The sequence below is a fragment of the Lutjanus erythropterus genome, chromosome 6, assembly GCF_056507025.1.
Source record: "Lutjanus erythropterus isolate fLutEry1 chromosome 6, fLutEry1.hap2, whole genome shotgun sequence".
In the NCBI taxonomy this organism is placed as follows: domain Eukaryota; kingdom Metazoa; phylum Chordata; class Actinopteri; order Lutjaniformes; family Lutjanidae; genus Lutjanus; species Lutjanus erythropterus.
Genome location: NC_139322.1, coordinates 8,644,749 through 8,662,587, shown reverse-complemented (window position 1 = coordinate 8,662,587; position 17,839 = coordinate 8,644,749). Strand labels below are relative to the sequence as shown.

Sequence of the window (17,839 nt, the reverse complement as noted above, 5' to 3'; positions counted from 1 at the left end):
CCCACATTAGCCAGGCTGTTATTTCTGGAACTGCATGTGGGTAAATATGCTGGCTCCTGGCAAACAGCAACTTAACATCCCTCTGCGTATGGGTGTTTAAGATGATATGCCATGTTCAACAGCTTGTTCCTGTGCTGCTCCTCCATGCTGCACTCCTAAAATAGAGAGGAGCTGAGGCAGCAACAGGCTTACTCATACTGTTTTATTGGTTCAACACAGATTTGCATTGGGTGGTTGCACTGTTTATGAAAATGAAGACTAGTGCAAGAGTTACAGATTGCCACTCTGGAGGGTAAACTCACCTTAAAGGGATAGTTCTGATTTTTTGAAGTGGGATTGTACAAGGTACTTATTCATAGTCTGTGTTTTCTCTCAGAAGCTAAGAATTGTATTGCTGTGGACAGGATCAACAGCAAAATGTATTTTAGCCTCAAAAATATGTCATTATCAAGTGTATGTTATATTTAGAATATTTTCAATGCTTTACTTTACCATTGGACAGCCTTTTCAGAGGGGTGTTATATAAGCCAAAAATCTCTCTCTCCAAAGGCACCAAACTCCATAGGCAAAATCAGTAATTTTGCCTTACAAGACGTGAGAGTTTCTGGTCTACCACAGCCTCAAACTGTTAGTTTGTTTGTGTTATTGTGTGACTTAGATGTTGTAACAAGTTAGTTTGGATTCACAAAAGTCACACAATAACATAAACAAACTATCAATCAAGGCAGCACTTGACCAGCAACTCCTGCATTCTGCAAGGTAAAATTACTGATTTCGCCTCTGGAGTTCGGTTGCTAAAATATCAATTTAAATGCAAACTATATTTAGAATATTTTCATTGCCTTAGCTTGCTGTCAGACAGCCTTTTCTGATCTGAAACTGTGGTCATATAAACCACTTATCACGTCACCACCAGACTCCATTGACAAAATCAGTAATTTTACCTCCCGGAACTCGGGAGCTGCTGGTCTACCTCTGCCTCAGTCAGTTAGTTTGTTTGTTTTATTCTGTGACTTTGCTTAATCTGAACTGTACTTTTAAAACACCAAAGTCACACAATAACACAAACACATCAACAGATTAAGGCAGCAATAATCCAGCAACTTCCTTGTCCTACAAGGTGAAATTATGTTTTTGGTAAAGCTGTGAAAATATTCTACATTTAGCATACACTTAAACTAATACAGACAGACGAGGACTCCTGCTGCTTCTCCATTTACAAAAAAACAGAACTGTCCCTTTAACTTAGTTTTCCTGCCCAAGCTATATTTTTACCTTAGACATAAATCATTGGCATAAAATCAAAATAGCATGTATCCTCGTATGTACTTTTAAATAGTGTATATTATTTAGGGATGCAAATACATTCACAGTATTATTAAAGTTATTGCAAGGAACTTTCATATTTGTTGATTTTTGTTTTCAGGCCCCTGTGGACAAAAAAAAGTACCCAAATAAAAATCTCCAGCTTTTTTTTTTTTACTGGTTGAAGTACTAGTCTCTTTAACTCTGCCAAGGAAAATGTAAACAGAGGCTCATTTCATCTGATTTCACTGAGACCCGTTGGCAGGCATGAAGAATAACTGTACAGAAATAGCTGATCTTCTCATGATGGTCTTGTTAACTCATATAGAGGCAGTGATAAATTCAGACTGTTTCATAACCGCTTAAAAACTCTTTGTAGTAGCTATAAAAACCCACAAAGTGATTTTTACTTACTTACAGACTTCCAGTTTGATAATCGTCAGCCCAAAGTCGGTGTGTACATTTCTGTTCATCGCCACTCTTCTCTCTGTGTTGCAGTGCACAGCTCCCATGTCCCAAGCCATATCCCAGCCTGCACCTCAGCAGGCGCCCCACCCCGTACCCCAGCAGATGCCTCACCCGGTACCCCAGCAGCTGCCCCATCCGTGCTCCCAGCCCGTCGCACAGCCGCAGCGACAGGAGATGATCAGCAGCACAGAGACCCTCGGTCAGCCCTGCGAGTTGCCCCCCAACCCGCTCCCTTTCGCTGCCAACACCCTGCGCTCGTCCTCGCCCAAACCGGACGCGTCTGAGCTCTACCTCAAGTCCAAGGCCATGTTAGACAGCAAGCGTAAGTGTGCACGATGTTTACGCACTGTTATGACACTTTATGCACCATGCAACTAAATTTATTGAGGAAATAATCAACAGATTAATCAATAACAAAAATAATGTTTAATTGCAGCCCTCATTGAGAACAAAAGGCCAGCGAGATCATGTGATGAGGCTTGCAGCTATTTATTGTCAAATGATTGCCAACATCTAAAATGATGTTCAAAAATTGCCTGTTATGTTATTTGTGAATTTATAATAATGCATTTTATTTCTGGGCACCTCTGAAAGCACTCAAGGACACCTGAGAGTCACAGTTTGTCAAGAGTCAAGGCAACATATAAGCAACAAAGAAGAAATGCACAGTAAAAAGCTAATGCAGTGACTTTGTATACAATCTGTATCAGACACTCACAGGCTGAATATCCCAGTATTAAAAGGTGTGTTTTAGGATGGGATTTGAAGGTGAAGAGGGAATTTATATATTGCAAATATCTTGAGAGAGCTCCAAAGACGGGGGGGCAGAACAGCTGAAGGCTCTAGACCCCGTGGTAGTCAAGCAGGCAGATGGTGTGCTGAGTCGAACAGCAGAAGAGTACGGTAAGGATTGTGAATATGAAGGAGTTTTGAGAGATATAACAGGGCCAGGTTATGAAAGGCCTCAGAGGTGAGAAGCAGAATCTTGAAGTCAATACAAAATTTTAACAGGGAGCAAGGGAAGCCGCCGAAGAGCAGGAGTGATGTGCTCTGTGGAGGGAGTTCTGGTGATCAAACAGGCAGCTGAATTCTGCACCAGTTGAAGTTCATGAAGGGATTTGTGTGGGAGAGCAGAGAGGATGGAATTGCAATAGTCGAGATGGGATGTAATCAGGGCGTGCTGTAAGGTGAGAGCAACAGACGAATGATGAAATTATGAAGACCAAGTAACAAATCAATTTTGACAGGGAGCACTGAAATTGTTCAAAAAGATTTTCCTGTCAAGCGAGCGTATTCCTGAGCAGCAGTTGTTCTTGGAGGCGAACGCTTGGTCACTTAGCTTGATGATAACACATAATGGGAATTCCCATTGACTTGCTAATGGAAATTAGTATCACGATCTTGATAATATTATCTTAACAAACTGATCCATTTTACTTCACATGCTGAACATAAAATGACTTGTGTGCTCAGACTTTAAGGCTAAATTTCCTCCGATCTGATAGCTGCTGGTTTCACACTGCTAACTGAGTCTATTACTCTGCCTTCAACACTCCACGCCGACCAGCAACCGCAACCTCAAAGGGTATGAGGGCAGCATATACATTTGTATTTTATATTTAATTTATTGTTCATTTCTTGATAAACAGGAACAGCCCAATGTACCACTTTGCTTCAAAAAGTACATTTTTATTCATTCTATTGTACATTTTATTTATTACTTTTATATGCTGTCAAGTCCAGGGTCCAGGACAGTTCTCGAGTTCAATTTAATATATTAAAATGTTCATTTAAATGTTCACACTGTGCTGTGTGCAGTTTTCAGGGGGGCTCTATTAATCAACCTTTTATTCAGCTAAAGTCTACTTCAAAAAGTATTTCATTTACAAATTTAAAATGCAGTAGAGCACTGATTCTGCTGAAATGAAACTTAAACACTGACTGAAAGTGTATCAGCCCTATTTTATATGATTTTTTCTGACACAGGAAAGCAAAAGGTGTAGTATTATAAAATAATAGTCAGTTTGACTAATATATTTCTTAAACTGATGAACTAGTTTCAGAAATTTCTGGCCTTGACTGCAGGCTTAGAACCACTACATCACACAAACCCACATGCTCAACAATACATAAAAAACACACCAACAGCATAATTAAGGTGTTTTGTCTTAAATGGTTGTTTGGAGTAAAGAATCCTCTCCTCTTGTCTCTGCAGCTCCTAATACCAAGGACCTGGACGTGTACATCAAAAGGAACCAGGAGTCAGGCTTTGGCTTCAGAGTGCTGGGAGGAGAGGGGCCGGATCAGCCGGTAGGTAGCAGCCCGGCACAATCCAGCCATTTGACTTGAGATGCTGCTGGAATCCCAAACCCTCTGATTCTCGAGAACGTCAGTCAGACACCAAGAAAATCAATATTTGAGCTGCACTCAGTCACTTAAATAGCCTGAACTTCTACTATTGCTGCAGGACAATGGGGAAATGGTGTCCAAAAAAAGGACAGCAAACCTTTATTTTGCACTTAGGAGACAAGGTATCAACTGCTCAAAGCAACTAAGAGGATTTCCACTGATTATTTACCATGATGCCAGTCAATCCTCCTTCTCACTGCGGCTCAGATTGCCGTGTCAAGCCGTTTGTCTCATATCCTCCTGCTTTCCACAGGTGTACATCGGTGCCATCGTGCCACTCGGCGCGGCTGAGAAGGACGGGCGCCTGCGGGCCGGGGATGAGCTGCTCTGTATAGACGGCGTGCCAGTCAAGGGCAAATCCCACAAACAAGTGCTGGAGCTGATGACCAACGCTGCCCGCAACGGCCAAGTCATGCTCACGGTCCGCAGGAAGCTGGCACACTCAGGTGGGTCCGCATTTGAATAATCAGCTCTGCATTTCTCTGAGAGCACTCGAAGCTTTTAAGCTGGGTTTCTTGTTTCGATCAGTATGCTGGAGGAGGACCTCTGAGCAGAAGCTTTGATCTGGGATTTTTTTCTCTAATCCTTTAAATTTGTTCTGGATGACTTCCTCGCGGATAAATCTGAATAAATGAAGTTCGACCAAAATTGACTTTTTAGGGTGTTATTCTGTGGAGATGTCTCACTGAAAAGGAAGAATAAAGTTTTGAAAGAGGATTCTGTATTTATGCTCAACAAAAATATACTTAAATTACACTGTTGTTTTTCTCCCATTTTCATGAGCTGAAGTAAAAAAATATAAGACTTCTTCTGTGCACACAAAAGGTTTGTTTACAAGTGAGCACTTCTCCTTTGCCAAGATAATCCATCCACCTGACAGATGTGGCATATAGAGATTCTGATTAAACAGCAGGATTCAAGTCACAATAAAAAGACACTCTAAAATGTGCAATGAACTGAACTACAGCTGTTTCACATAATGCAACAGATATGGATTTTTTACTCAGCAGGACAAATACTTGACCCGCCCTACTCTGACTCTGATTGGCTCGTACTAATTGCCTTCTTTGATTGAGTTGGTTAGGTTCAGGCATAATGAACGATTGGTTAGGGTAAGAATATTTGAGTAAGCCAATCAGAGGCAGAGTAGGGCAGGTCATGCCTTTCTTTTCCTGCAAATCAAATCTACCTGTGGGCGCTAATAAAGTAAACTGGAACTGAACCTCACAAGATCAAGGCAGCCGTAGTTTTTAGAGTCAGGCGCAGCAGTCGCTCTCCACCAGCTGCAAACGCCTGGCTGTGACCTGATCGATGAGCTGACAGGCTCCGACAAACACAACGTGTTGTAGAAAAATCTAATTGTAAGATATGAGGCTGGATATATTAGGTTATTACAGGTTATTTATATAGGACTTATCAAAATGAGCTTTTACAAAGTGCTTAACAAGGCAGACATAAAAGAACAAAGGTCAGAGGAATTCTCTCCTTCAACGTCATCGCTGATCAGAACGCATGTTTTCTTTCTTCAGCCATAACTTTGTAAACATGGTCTGCAGGTACAGATGATTTAACAGGATGTAAATATTTCTGTCACTTCCTGGAAATTCTCTGAAGCCTGCTGGAAACTGTCCGACTTAACTGCAGCTTTTTGTCACCACCTCCTGCTGCAACAGGCGCAGTTCTTCACGAAACAGGCCTGCTGTGACCAGTCCAAGGCACACCTGTGTCATAATCATGCTGTTCAATCAGCATCTCTCTATAAACAACAACAACAAAAATAACACCTGTTGGATTATCTTGCCAAAGGAGAGGTGCTCAATAACACATATTTTAAAATGTCTGCACAGCATATATTTTGTTGAGTTTACTTTAATCACAGAAAAGTGAATAATTTCACTCACCAAAAGGGGAAAAAACAAAAAGCAGCACGCATGTCTCACAATTAACAGTTGAAGATGTTTTTCTTTGTGTCTGTCGAGGCTGATCGGAGTTGTGTGTGTGAGGGGCAGTGGAGATTAGATCAGCTGGTGGAGTCGATTTACATCTCAAAGGATGGAGGGAAAAAAAAAACATGCTGAGTTTTCTTTTTTCAACAGCACAAACCCCTGCTGCATTCATGCTTGTTTACCTTCACAAATAACCACTCCATGAATAGTACAAGCACTTTTTGAAATTACTTTGGATTTGATGTATTGCAACAACGGCTTTTGATCACATTGCAGAAATTAAGCGTCAATCATGTAAGGGTTTACGCTTTCAAAGCACGGGTTTAGAAAGAGATTCCCAGATGCCGGCTGACAAAACAGGGACTCAGCAAAACAAACGCACAATGAAGAGAGATTGAGGTAGATCAGCCTGTCGTATGAATAACAGATTGTAAAAGGGCTTTCATCTCAAGTGTAGACCTGACAGGCTTTTCTTTTGCATCTGCAAGAAACCCAGCAAAAATGCTGTCTTCTGTAAAGCTGCTGTGTTTTGGATTATTTATCAAAGGATCACAAGAACGACAAACTGGGAACATTTTAATGAATAATTATTCATGAATTAAAATGTATGTCAGCTAAATGTGAGTGACCCCGCCTCAAAATAAACACTTATGTTGGTGAAAGTGATGAATTGTAACGTCCTTTACCATCTGAGCCGAAACTGTTCTTCCAAAAACGACAAATACACCAGTTTGATATCGTTTTGAGAAGAGCTGTAAGCGTCCCCTCATGTTTCTGTGTCTTGTGTCAGATGGTGATGGGGAGGACGAGAACACTCAGCAGGTAGCGTCTGCCCTCGTCAACAGCTCTCCCAAGATGTCTCGTGGCGAGTTTCCCAACGCCGTCCAGCCCGTTCAGTCCTCTCGGCCCGAGTGCTTTGACGTCACTCTGCAGCGCAAAGACAACGAAGGCTTTGGATTTGTCATCCTCACGTCAAAGAACAAGCCCCCACCTGGAGGTAGGAGTACAAGGGCTGTACAGCTGAGGCCCCCGTTTTTTCATATTGTGCCACCAGCTTGTCAAAGTGGTCAGGGTTGGGTAGCAGCTGTGAAGGATTGCAAGTGATCGGGATTACATAATTGAATTACAAAAAATAGGTAACTACAATCAGACCAAATTACATTTTAAAATGTTTAGGATCACTTGATTACATGTCTATAATAAGGGAAATAATCCGTAATGATTCAGATCAGATTACATTTTTTGTAATCCAGTGGTTTACGATGCAAATTATAAAGATTACAGTGTAATCTGTATTTAATAACTGACTACATTTCAAAGCAATCTGACCCTGAGTGTGTTTAAGTATCACATGAAATTTATGTGGTTTAGAGTGAAATGTCTGAACAACTGTTGGATGTGCTGCATGAAATTTGGCATTCATGCTCCTCTCAGGATGAATCACGACAAAACTGGTCATCCCTCATCTTTTTCCATAGTGTCATTTCATCCTTTCAAAATGTTTGTTTGTCTTTGGTTTATGACCAAATAACAGCAAGATTAAAACTGATGACATTTGCATCTGACTCAGCTATATTTTGACTAAACGCTAATTAGCAAATGCTAGCATGCTAACACACTAGACTAAGGTGGGGGACATGTTAAACATTATACCTGCTAAGCATCAGTATGTAAACACTGTCATTTCGAGCATGTTAGCATGCTGATGTTAGCATTTAACTCAAAGCACTGTTGTGCTGGTGCAGTTATTGACTCTTAGACATGCTGTTTACATTTTATCCTTTTTTTCCGCATTTAAGGACATAATGCACTGAATTAGATTTGTAAATATATATACAATACATGACATAATATCCTGTACATGTTTTTACATCAGGAGTCATATATTGATCAGGTTTCCTGGAACAGTAACAGTAGCTCTGCTTACAAAGCAACTAACCTTAAGTCATTCTGCATCATCACACTTTGTTATTTGAAAGTGATATCTTGATGTTGTGTTTATTGAATCTTTGTCACGTCTCTGTGTTTCCCCGTTTCAGTTATACCTCACAAGATCGGCCGTATTATCGAGGGCAGCCCCACGGACCGTATAGGTCAGATGAAGGTGGGAGACCGGATCTCTGCTGTCAACGGCCGCTCCATCATGGAGCTGTCGCACAACGACATCGTCCAGCTCATCAAGGACGCCGGCAACTCTGTCACCCTCACTGTCGTGCCTGAAGATGGTAAGCTGGTACAGAGGAGTTGATGCACTTTAAACATCGCACACTGACCTGGAAGAAGTCATTAACAAGTTCATCTTCTCTAAACCCGGCAGCGTCTTACTGGTTTCAACAGGCGATATCACATCACCCCAATCCTGCCATCTCTCCATTTACTTTAGAATTGATTTTAAGATTTTACCGATAAATTTTAAACTCCTGGCTGGGTTTGGCTCCAAGCTACATCGGGGGAATGTTGACCCCCATATGAGTCGGTTTGCAGCCTTAGATCTTCAGGTGGGGCGCTCCTGGCTGTTCCAAAGTTGAGGCTTAAATCTAAAGGTGACCGTGCTTTTTCCATCAGGGCTCCTCATCTTTGGAGCGACCTGCCTGAGGAGATAAGGCTCGCAGAATCAGTGACATCTTTTAAAACATTTCTTAAACCTATATTTTTATGTGATCTTGTCTTTTTATTCTTTCCTTCTTTTTATTTCTGTCATCTTCTATCTTTAATGATTTTGCATCTTTTGCTTTATGTTTTATTTTTATCTTAATATTAGCTTAACTTTGTCTTGCTGTTGTTTGGACAGGTGATAGGTAAGAACAGAATCTAGGAACACTTTTTTGATGTGTATTAATTTCTGTACTTGACCAGGACTGATCTGAGGTCAGGCATGAGGCAGTTGAATGTGACCTGGGTGCACGTCTCAGAGGGTTTTAATAATGCTATGTTTGGTCTGTAAAAAGCTGCAAAAGCAAGTGTTTACATTTTAAATTCACATGTTGAAGAAGAGAACACTTTACAGCTGCGGCTTTTAGACAAATTTTTTACCGCTCAGCTTCTGATTTTGAGATGGCCGAGGAGATAAAACCACTGACGCTGCTCCGCCATCTGTAGATTTTTGTTTGGGAATTCTTGATTTCTCTCACAACTTTTCTGTGTATGATTTCTGTTTGCACACGGCCCTGCAGTCTCATGCCCTTGCCTTTAAACTGGCACTTATGAAAAGAATGTGCTTTATCATTATAAGAACACAGATACGAATAATTCTGTGATTTATAATATCTTCATGACTCAGACTCAGACTCTTCTGAGGATCCCTCCAAAGAACATTATTCTGATTATTATTTACATAAAATTAGTCAAAAGGAGCATCGATATCGTTCCATGGCATCCCAGATCTGTACTGAATGTGTGTGTTGTATGAATTGTGTTTTTACAGACAGCGCTCCTCCATCTGGAACAAATTCAGCCAAGCAGAGCCCCTCAGCACAACACAGAGCGATGGGCCAGCAGCCTCCCAGCTATGCAGACAGGTACACAGATACACACACACATACAAGCAGAAGTGTTCAGGCTTCCGAGTGTTCGCTGGAGACAGTCTAATGCAGGTTCTGCCAGATGAACCACAAATTAGCCCCAATCCTCTCAAAGCAGGCTCTGGTTTGAGCTACAATGTGGCCCATTACCATCTCCTGTGGCCCGCTCTCTCCTTGTTATCCAGAGAGACAGAAAATCCCCCCGTGGTCACTGTTTGGACGGCGAAGCAAAGAAGAAGAAAAAGAGACAGATTAATAAGGAGCCTCGCTTGCTCTTTGATCTGTCTTTTTAAACAAGATTACCTGTGTCAGACTTTTTAATCCATTGCTGCAGCAGCAATTCTCCGCCATCATTTCTCGCCCTCAGCCCGCTCTGTTTTTCTGCCTATCAGCATGCGCTCCCCTTCTCCTCATTTAGCCCTCCGTCCGTTCCTCGGCAGCAGCCTCCCTCCTCTCCGTCTAATCTCCAGCACATGCCGCGGGTCAGCCCCGGCTAGATATGAGCCGAGGCCGTCGGCTTGGCTGCGTGAAGTGTGTAAACTCCTCTCCATGCCAGAGCTGCTAAGAAGGCCTACACTCTTTAGATAGTGTGTCAGCGTGGCTAAGTTCCCCACAAAGGCATTGTAATGAGCTCTGCGGAGCATTAAAGTATGCCCCCGTTATCTGCCGCTGAACTGTACAAGCAACTTGGCTCTTTGAAGGATTTGCATTGGTCTCTGTGCGTCGTATAATGAAGCCAACAGAAAGAGGCTCACGCTGCTGTAATGAAGGCGTGGCAGAGTGTGGATCAGACCGGACACAGCAGCAGAGGAGGAATATTAGACTTATTCTCTACTCTCTTCACAACGAAGAGCATCACACAGCTCATATACAGACATTACTGCTGACATGACACATACAGGCTGGTGAATAAACTCTGACACTGAGTGCACACGTTTGCACTTGTTCATTTCATTTGCTGCATCATACTCTCACCCTTTTTTGGAGAAAAACACCCACTCTAATTTGACCAGCGGTGAATACAAAGTCTGAGTTCTTTGCCAGTTAAAAGGTATAAAATGGGGGTCCTTTTCGATGTCAAAACGTCCGTCTGTTTGCACTATTAAAGCTGCAAATCAATCCCCTTTTTGTGCCTTTGACTTTATCTTACCGTTTTTTAGTATTGTCGAACCAAACTCCATTCTAAAAGCAGGTGTTTTATGGTAAAGACATATTTTTTTCATAGTAAAAACTTTAGTTACAGCATCACCAAGACTTTTTTTCTGATTCTTTTTGACCTGAAGACACAGTTGGCACACATGCAGGTCTCGAAGAACAGCTAAAAACATTTATTCATTCCAAATGCGTAAAATGTTTTGATGAAAATGACCTGCTAATGTCTGGTGTACAAATGTATGTGGAGCTCCAGCTAACAGCTGTTTTCATTGTCAACTGATCTGGCGATTATTTTCTTGATTAATTGATTGGTTGTATGGTTCATAAAATGTCAGAGAATGTTGGTCAGTGTTTCCCAGATCCCGGGATCCTCGGATGTATTGTTTGGCCCACAGGCCAAAGATGTTTAGTTTACTGACAAAGAGGAGGAGGGAAAACAGAGCGCTTGCATTTGGGAAGGAGGGGAAAAATGTGTCATATGGTTATAATATAAAACAGTACTAAATATATATCATATCTACAGTAAGTCGGTCACATTATAATGTGTATGTGGTCTTTTCTGGGGCAGGAACGGTGACACACTCACACCAAAAGAGATGGGAACACTCATCATGTCAGGCCCTAAGCAGGTAAGACCATCACCAAAATTATTTAGTGTTTCTCAATTTGCATTATACGATGTTTGCAATTTACTCATTCTGCTCTGGTGCCAATTGATGTCAATAAAAGTCTTAACCTGAGGGCTGTCCTCTTAGGCCGCTGGACTAAAATACATATAAGCAAATGTAACAGTGATTATCCAGGTTTGACTACAGCCTGGAACCTTTATTGCATGTCTCTTAAGAAGAGGCACTCTGGTCTCAAAGGCTCACGTTCTTGTCTGTGAACTGCAGGGCTGTTTCGTGGTGGAGCTGGAGCGCAGCCAGCGGGGCTTCGGCTTCAGTCTGAGAGGAGGGAAAGAGTACAACATGGGCCTGTTCATCCTGAGGCTGGCTGAGGACGGACCTGCTCTGAAAGACGGCAGGATACACGTGAGTGTTTGCATCTCATCTGTGCATATCCTCAGAATAAGCTGGCTCATGCTACTTTGTACTTTGTAAAGTTAAAATTATTGTAATTATTGTTATTTGTCACTCCTATTAATATTCTCTGTCTTATTTCTCTTTGGGGGACAATCATGCTCTAAGTTTTGGAGCTACGGTTCCCATAACTTGTGGGCTCTGGAGGATTTAAAGGTGTAATGTTGCAAAGTGCCACCATTAAAAGTATGCAGAATTAGCTATTGGCAGTTGCTGTTTGACTTGTACTTATGGACTTACAAACAACTAACACTGAAGAAAACTTAAAAATGTGTCAATTCTCAGGCCAGTTTTGGAGTTAAAAATAGCATCTTTTGCTATGATTTTTAAGCAGATTTATGGACGTTTATCCACGATGGACATCAGATAATGATTTACTTGGGTAGTTTAAGTCAGTCAGAAATTAAAACTATGTGTGTTATGTCTGTGTTCTCAGACTTGACTGACTTTTGAGTCCAAAAAGGAGTATGTTTTTTGATACCTTAAATGGCCAGTTGCATATTTTCCCCTGGCCTGTAGTGCTATTTATCCATCTAGATTTTTTTGGACTTAGTAGCAAAGTTTCTGACATATCTGCCATAGAGATGTCAGTCTTCTCTCCAAAATAATTGGACTAGATGATACTCGGCTTGTGGTGCTCAAAGCACCAAAAAAAAAATACAGTTCAGTTACTCAAGATAATCCACACACCTTGTTGTGAGCAGTTTCATGAAGGAACTACTTTCTTTCTGCTACAAAGACACACATCCACGTTATCATCATTCATTCATTCACATTCTTTCAACAAAACAAACTGTCCATCTTAAGAGCCATCATCTCGATCATTATGAAGAATCTGTCAAGAAGAAAAAAAAAAACCTGACAGCAGTAGTTTTCTGTATTTCATTTTTTTAACATTGTATTTTATTTTGAAAAACCATTGTTTGCGTGTGCCACCATGATACGAATCGGCAGAATAATCTGTAAATTCACTTCAGGAGAGACTTGATGTTTTCTGACATGGACAAGAAAAAAACATGTTCATATATCGGTATCGACGACAGCAGCCAGCCAAAGAGAAAAAAAGACTGACAGCAGTACTTTAATGTTTTTACCCAGTGAATATTTTGAAAAGCCTTGTATTTTATTTTGAAAAATATATTAAAAATATAAATCGATATCTGTGTCAGCAATTATATTATATTGATATTGGCAAAAATCCAATATTTTGCATCTTACCTCTAAAAAAAAAAAAAAACAGGAAATGCACCTACTCTTTTTTTTTTTAAGTAAATTCTGAACCATCCTCTGCCTGTTGCATGTAATAATGGACTCTGTCTGCGTCACAGGTTGGAGATCAGATCGTGGAGATCAACGGCGAGGCGACCCAGGGCATCACACACACTCGAGCGATTGAGCTGATCCAAGCAGGAGGCAGTAAAGTTCATCTGCTGCTTCGACCAGGCCAGGGTTTAGTCCCTGATCACAGTGAGTGACTGCTGAGAGCTGCACACACGCACACACATTGTTGCCCACTGCATATAGATCTACACGACGGCATATTAACCATACATGTACAGGAGCTTCTGTATGGATATGCTTGATAGCAGGGTGCTGAGTTTCTTTATTCTCATGCATGTGTTGCGAGCTTCTCTCTTCTTGACCTTTCTCTCCTCTCATTCTATCTCACTACTTCTATCTTGATCTTGTGCTTTTTTATCTGCTCTGGTTTTCTGCACCGGCACGGCTGTCTGTTTCTACCTATTTATCTTTTCCTCCTATAGGTCTGAACTCTTCTTCCACCCTGTGCTTCTACATGAAACCAGAGCATCACTAAAGGCCTCACTGCTTTTCTTGGTCTGTCCCTAATAACCTTGGTAAACCTTGTACTCCTCCTACTTTGTGCCTCTGACCTCTCCTCTCAAAGTGGTTCATCTGCCAGATTTAAGTGTCGTTCTCTGTCCCTTCCTTCCTTCCTTTACCCCCATGATCGATCTGATGTAGATCAGTTGTCTGTGATTTAGTAAAGCTGGGTTGCACCAACAAGAATTCATTCAAAAACGCAATTAAATCATAGTCTGACTTTAAGTTATATTGCACCAAAATTATAAACTAGCTTAAAATTAAGAGAGCTTAAATTTGAACATTTCTTTAAGGGACAGTCTCAACCTAATTAATTTTAATGAAAGGTCTCTTCTTTCTTTCACTCCAGTTGATAATTTGGCCAACCAGTTTTTCTCAAAGGAGGAGAAATTTGAGCTTCTCATGAGTGGACTAACTAGGCAACTAACTTTTTAAGCTAGCTAACAAACAATGTGTGTTGTTTATTTGTTTTCACTTTTTAGCCAGCTAGCAAACAATACAACTTAAAACAAAACATTTTAGCTAGCTAGCAAACAATATTACATGTTTTTCCTACTGTTTTAGCTAGCTATAATATAACATGTTTTTTGTTTGTGTTTTCTTTTTATTCAGTAAGCAAACAGTATAACTTTTAAAAAAGTTTTGTTAGCTAGCAAACAGTATAACTTTCTTTTTTTTTACTTTTTAGCTAGCTAGAAAAACTTTCTAACAAGCTAGCTAACAACACATTAAAAAAAACAGCCTTTGCACTAGCTAGCAAACAATGCAACATTTTGTTAACTTTTTAACTGTAGTTGATAATTCGGGCAACAAGTTTTTTCCGTGGGGAGAATTTTGAGCTTCTCTGCTCGGCTAACTGGGCTAACTAACTTTTTAGGTATCTAGCAAACAATATAACGTTTATTTAACGTTTTAGGTAGCTACTAACAATATAATGTTTTGTTAAGGAATACAGAGCAACTAAAATGTCCCCCGTCTTTTATACTAGGGTACAGACAGCACTCTTTATTTGTTTGTTTATTCTAATTAGGTTATGCAATCATGTCCATATTGACTTAACAATTTAATTTAAAGTTCTGCTTAATTTTAGATGTGGATTTACTCATTTAAAACCTACTTTAACCAATCTTAGATTAAATTCTTTGCTGGTCCAACCCAGTCTCAGTGTATCATGAGTAGAGTTACTCTTCCCCTGGAGGGCTGAACCAAAGCAGTGAGTCCTAGAAGAACGAACAGACCTGCAGGAGCGCTGGGAGGCTTCAGGGCCCCGCAAGTTATTTTTTTTTATTAAGGGTATTATAAAACTTGGGATGCCACTGAACACACACCTTGTCCTGAATGAAGATGGAGACCTGGGGGAAAGTCCTTAACTAGATATTGATCAGTGAGTGACAAGTAGTAAAAGGATCTGTGTGCATTCACTGGCATCGACCTTTCAATCCAAAGACCACATTAGAATGAATTTCTATGAGTTGTCGCTCCTAGAAATCCACAAGCTCATTTCAGCGCCACTAAGTTCATCACTCTTCCTTTTCTCTCTCTGGTTTTCTGCTGCATATATCTGCTCTCAATCACAGCTGTGCAGTTCTTATCAGCTTTGGGGGGAAATTGAAACGTCAGTCGCTGGGTGAAAGCCGGCACCTTTTCCACAGATGGCTATGTTGTCAGCTGATATATATCTCAAACAAAGCAAATATTTAGGGGGTTATTACAGAATAGTCAGTGTGTCAGCCAATAGAACCCTATGGTGAACACAGAAATGTTCCAGAGTACCCCAAAGTTTTATGGTGGAAAAAGTAAAGTACAATATTTCAGCAACTGCTTGGCTGATTTGGAAAATGTTGGAGTGGTTTTTGCTATGTTTTGTTAGCTTTTTAACTGGCTAGCAAACAACATAGCAATTTTTTTTTTCTTTTTAGCTAGCAAACACTATAACTTAAAAACTTTTTTTTTGTTTTTAGCTAGCTAGCAAACAATGCAACTTTGAGTTAACTTTTTAGCTATCTTGCAAAAGATTTATTTATAATACAATTTATAGGCTCACCAAGTTTAAGTTATTTTCATATTAATAAAAGTTACCTGTGCAATCCAGTGTCCATTTCAGTGTCTTCTAAAACTTTTAAATTGACCGAAAGTTAATCTTAATCAGCCCACTGGCAGTTATAATATGGCCACATCTGGTATAAACAGCTAGAAATTAATTCAGTATCCTCAGTAACCTCCAACACCACTCAAATACTGTCCAAATCTGCGAAGCAGTTGCTGAAATATTGTCCATATAGTTTATTAAGCTAATTAATGTTATTTATGCTAATCATGCAAATTGCCCAACATATGCAAGTTAGCATCTGGCAGTTTCATAATGCTGTGAACCTATACTTTACATTTTTACGTAAAACCTTGGGGCACTTCACATCTCCAGGCTCATATTGCTGGCAAGTAGACTAGAAAGTGAGCAATTTTTTATCAAAGGATGTTTTACTTCGGTTGCATGTTTAATTATCCCTGTTTTGTGTTTAACGTGTGAAATATCCCATGTAGAAATATTTTAGCTTTATAGTTCATAGAATTTTGCCCAGCTAGAATTTTTTCTTACCCTTCACTGCTTGTTTCTCAGGTTCAAAGGACAAAGTAACCATTCCAACCTCAAGCTTTCCCAGACTTTCTGCATCTGACGGGCAGTCATCTCCAGCCTCCCCATCCTCTGTCTCCCTCTCTACCTCGGAACTGTCCCCATCTTCACCCAAAACAACTGCCCCTGAAGAGTTCTCCGGGGCGGGTGGGTCCCCGGGCGCTGGGCAGGAGCACGGCAGGCAGGCCAACAGATCAAGAGGACAGCAGCTCCCTCACCACAACCATAAGCGTACCACCAGCCCCGGCACCAACCAGTCCAGGAAACCAAGCAGGAGTGACTCCAAGTCTGCCAGTCCCAAGAGAGCCGCCGAAGGCTGGGCGGATCACGCCGAGCGCTCTCCAAGCCCCAGAAAGACGGAGCGAGGCCAGGGGGGATCCCTGGAGGATATGAGCAAGGAGAGAAAAGCCCAAGGGCAAAGAGACCACCGCTCCTCGAGCCCCAGGAAGAACTCCAAGAGGGAGCACGAACCTGCAGTGGAGCCGCACAGCCCCAGGCGTCCGGCCGGCCAACAGCCCAGCGTCGCCTACGGAGAAGCGAAGGATAGGAGGTACAGGGAAGAGGATGTGACCTACTGGCCGGAGGGTGGAGACAAAGGCTTGGGGACCAGCGAACGCCACAAGAAGAACAAAAGGGCTGAGCAGGAGGCAGCGGCACAGAAATCCCACTCCCAGATGCACAGGGAGCGGGCGGGATCGGACGCCGAGAGCGGCACCTTGAGCCGGAGGAGTGGCAGAGAGAGGGTCCAAGGTCTAACCGAAGACACGCTTAAAAAGGACCCCAGAGGTTCGAGCAGTAGCATCCAGGACCCCAGCTGCAACGGGACCACTACCAGCAAGAGGGCTCCCATCACCCCTGGTCCGTGGAAAGTTCCCAGCTCTGCCAAGATCCAGTCCCAGGCGGACACGACATAAGCGGATATCCTCGCAGGACTTAAGAGAAAAGCTGAGCCTCTGAAAGACGAACATTCAAAATGGAAGGATTTTTAGATCACTGTGTAACCAGCAACATAGTTCTCATTGCTTATGATTTTGGCAACACTTTATAATAAGGTGCGCGTAATAAGTGTTAGTTAACAGGTAATAAAGCCATTATAAGATGCTTATTAACATTAAATTTTTTACAAAAGTGTGATTTAGTCAGGCATAAAAAGGTTTAGCTATATCCTAAGGACCCCTGTGTCACTTCCTGGTTTTAAAGCAATTTAAAAGTGCTCAAGTACTGGTAAAGCTTTCTGTTTTGCGTCTCAACCATAACAAGTCAACTCTGTAACCCTTAAGGATTATGGTTTAAAAATGTGCATTGATAGCATTAAGAGAACTCTGAGCAACTTTAAAAATTAAAATGGCTGTGACTATGCTGTAAAATTAAACAATTAAACAATGTAAATGCATTTAATTAAAAAAAATGACTTGGAGGTTTGGCCTGTTAGAAGGTTTTAATAGCCAAGAATTTGATCTATTGAAATATATTTTACCAGCT

At 41.2% G+C, this 17,839-nt stretch overlaps 1 protein-coding gene across 1 annotated transcript in view; it reads left to right on the top strand.

The window, feature by feature from the left end:
- magi3a (membrane associated guanylate kinase, WW and PDZ domain containing 3a) overlaps positions 1 to 17,478 on the top strand; it is a 209,515-nt gene extending 192,037 nt beyond the window's left edge. Inside the window, exons 12-21 of the mRNA XM_084720430.1 lie at positions 1,804 to 2,095; positions 3,989 to 4,083; positions 4,436 to 4,628; positions 6,919 to 7,125; positions 8,168 to 8,353; positions 9,553 to 9,646; positions 11,373 to 11,433; positions 11,698 to 11,835; positions 13,212 to 13,350; positions 16,343 to 17,478. Coding sequence (XP_084576556.1) covers positions 1,804 to 2,095; positions 3,989 to 4,083; positions 4,436 to 4,628; positions 6,919 to 7,125; positions 8,168 to 8,353; positions 9,553 to 9,646; positions 11,373 to 11,433; positions 11,698 to 11,835; positions 13,212 to 13,350; positions 16,343 to 17,271 — 2,334 coding nt within the window. The 3' untranslated portion in view covers positions 17,272 to 17,478. The remainder of the gene's footprint in view (positions 1 to 1,803; positions 2,096 to 3,988; positions 4,084 to 4,435; positions 4,629 to 6,918; positions 7,126 to 8,167; positions 8,354 to 9,552; positions 9,647 to 11,372; positions 11,434 to 11,697; positions 11,836 to 13,211; positions 13,351 to 16,342) is intronic.
- The last annotated feature ends 361 nt before the right edge of the window (positions 17,479 to 17,839 follow it).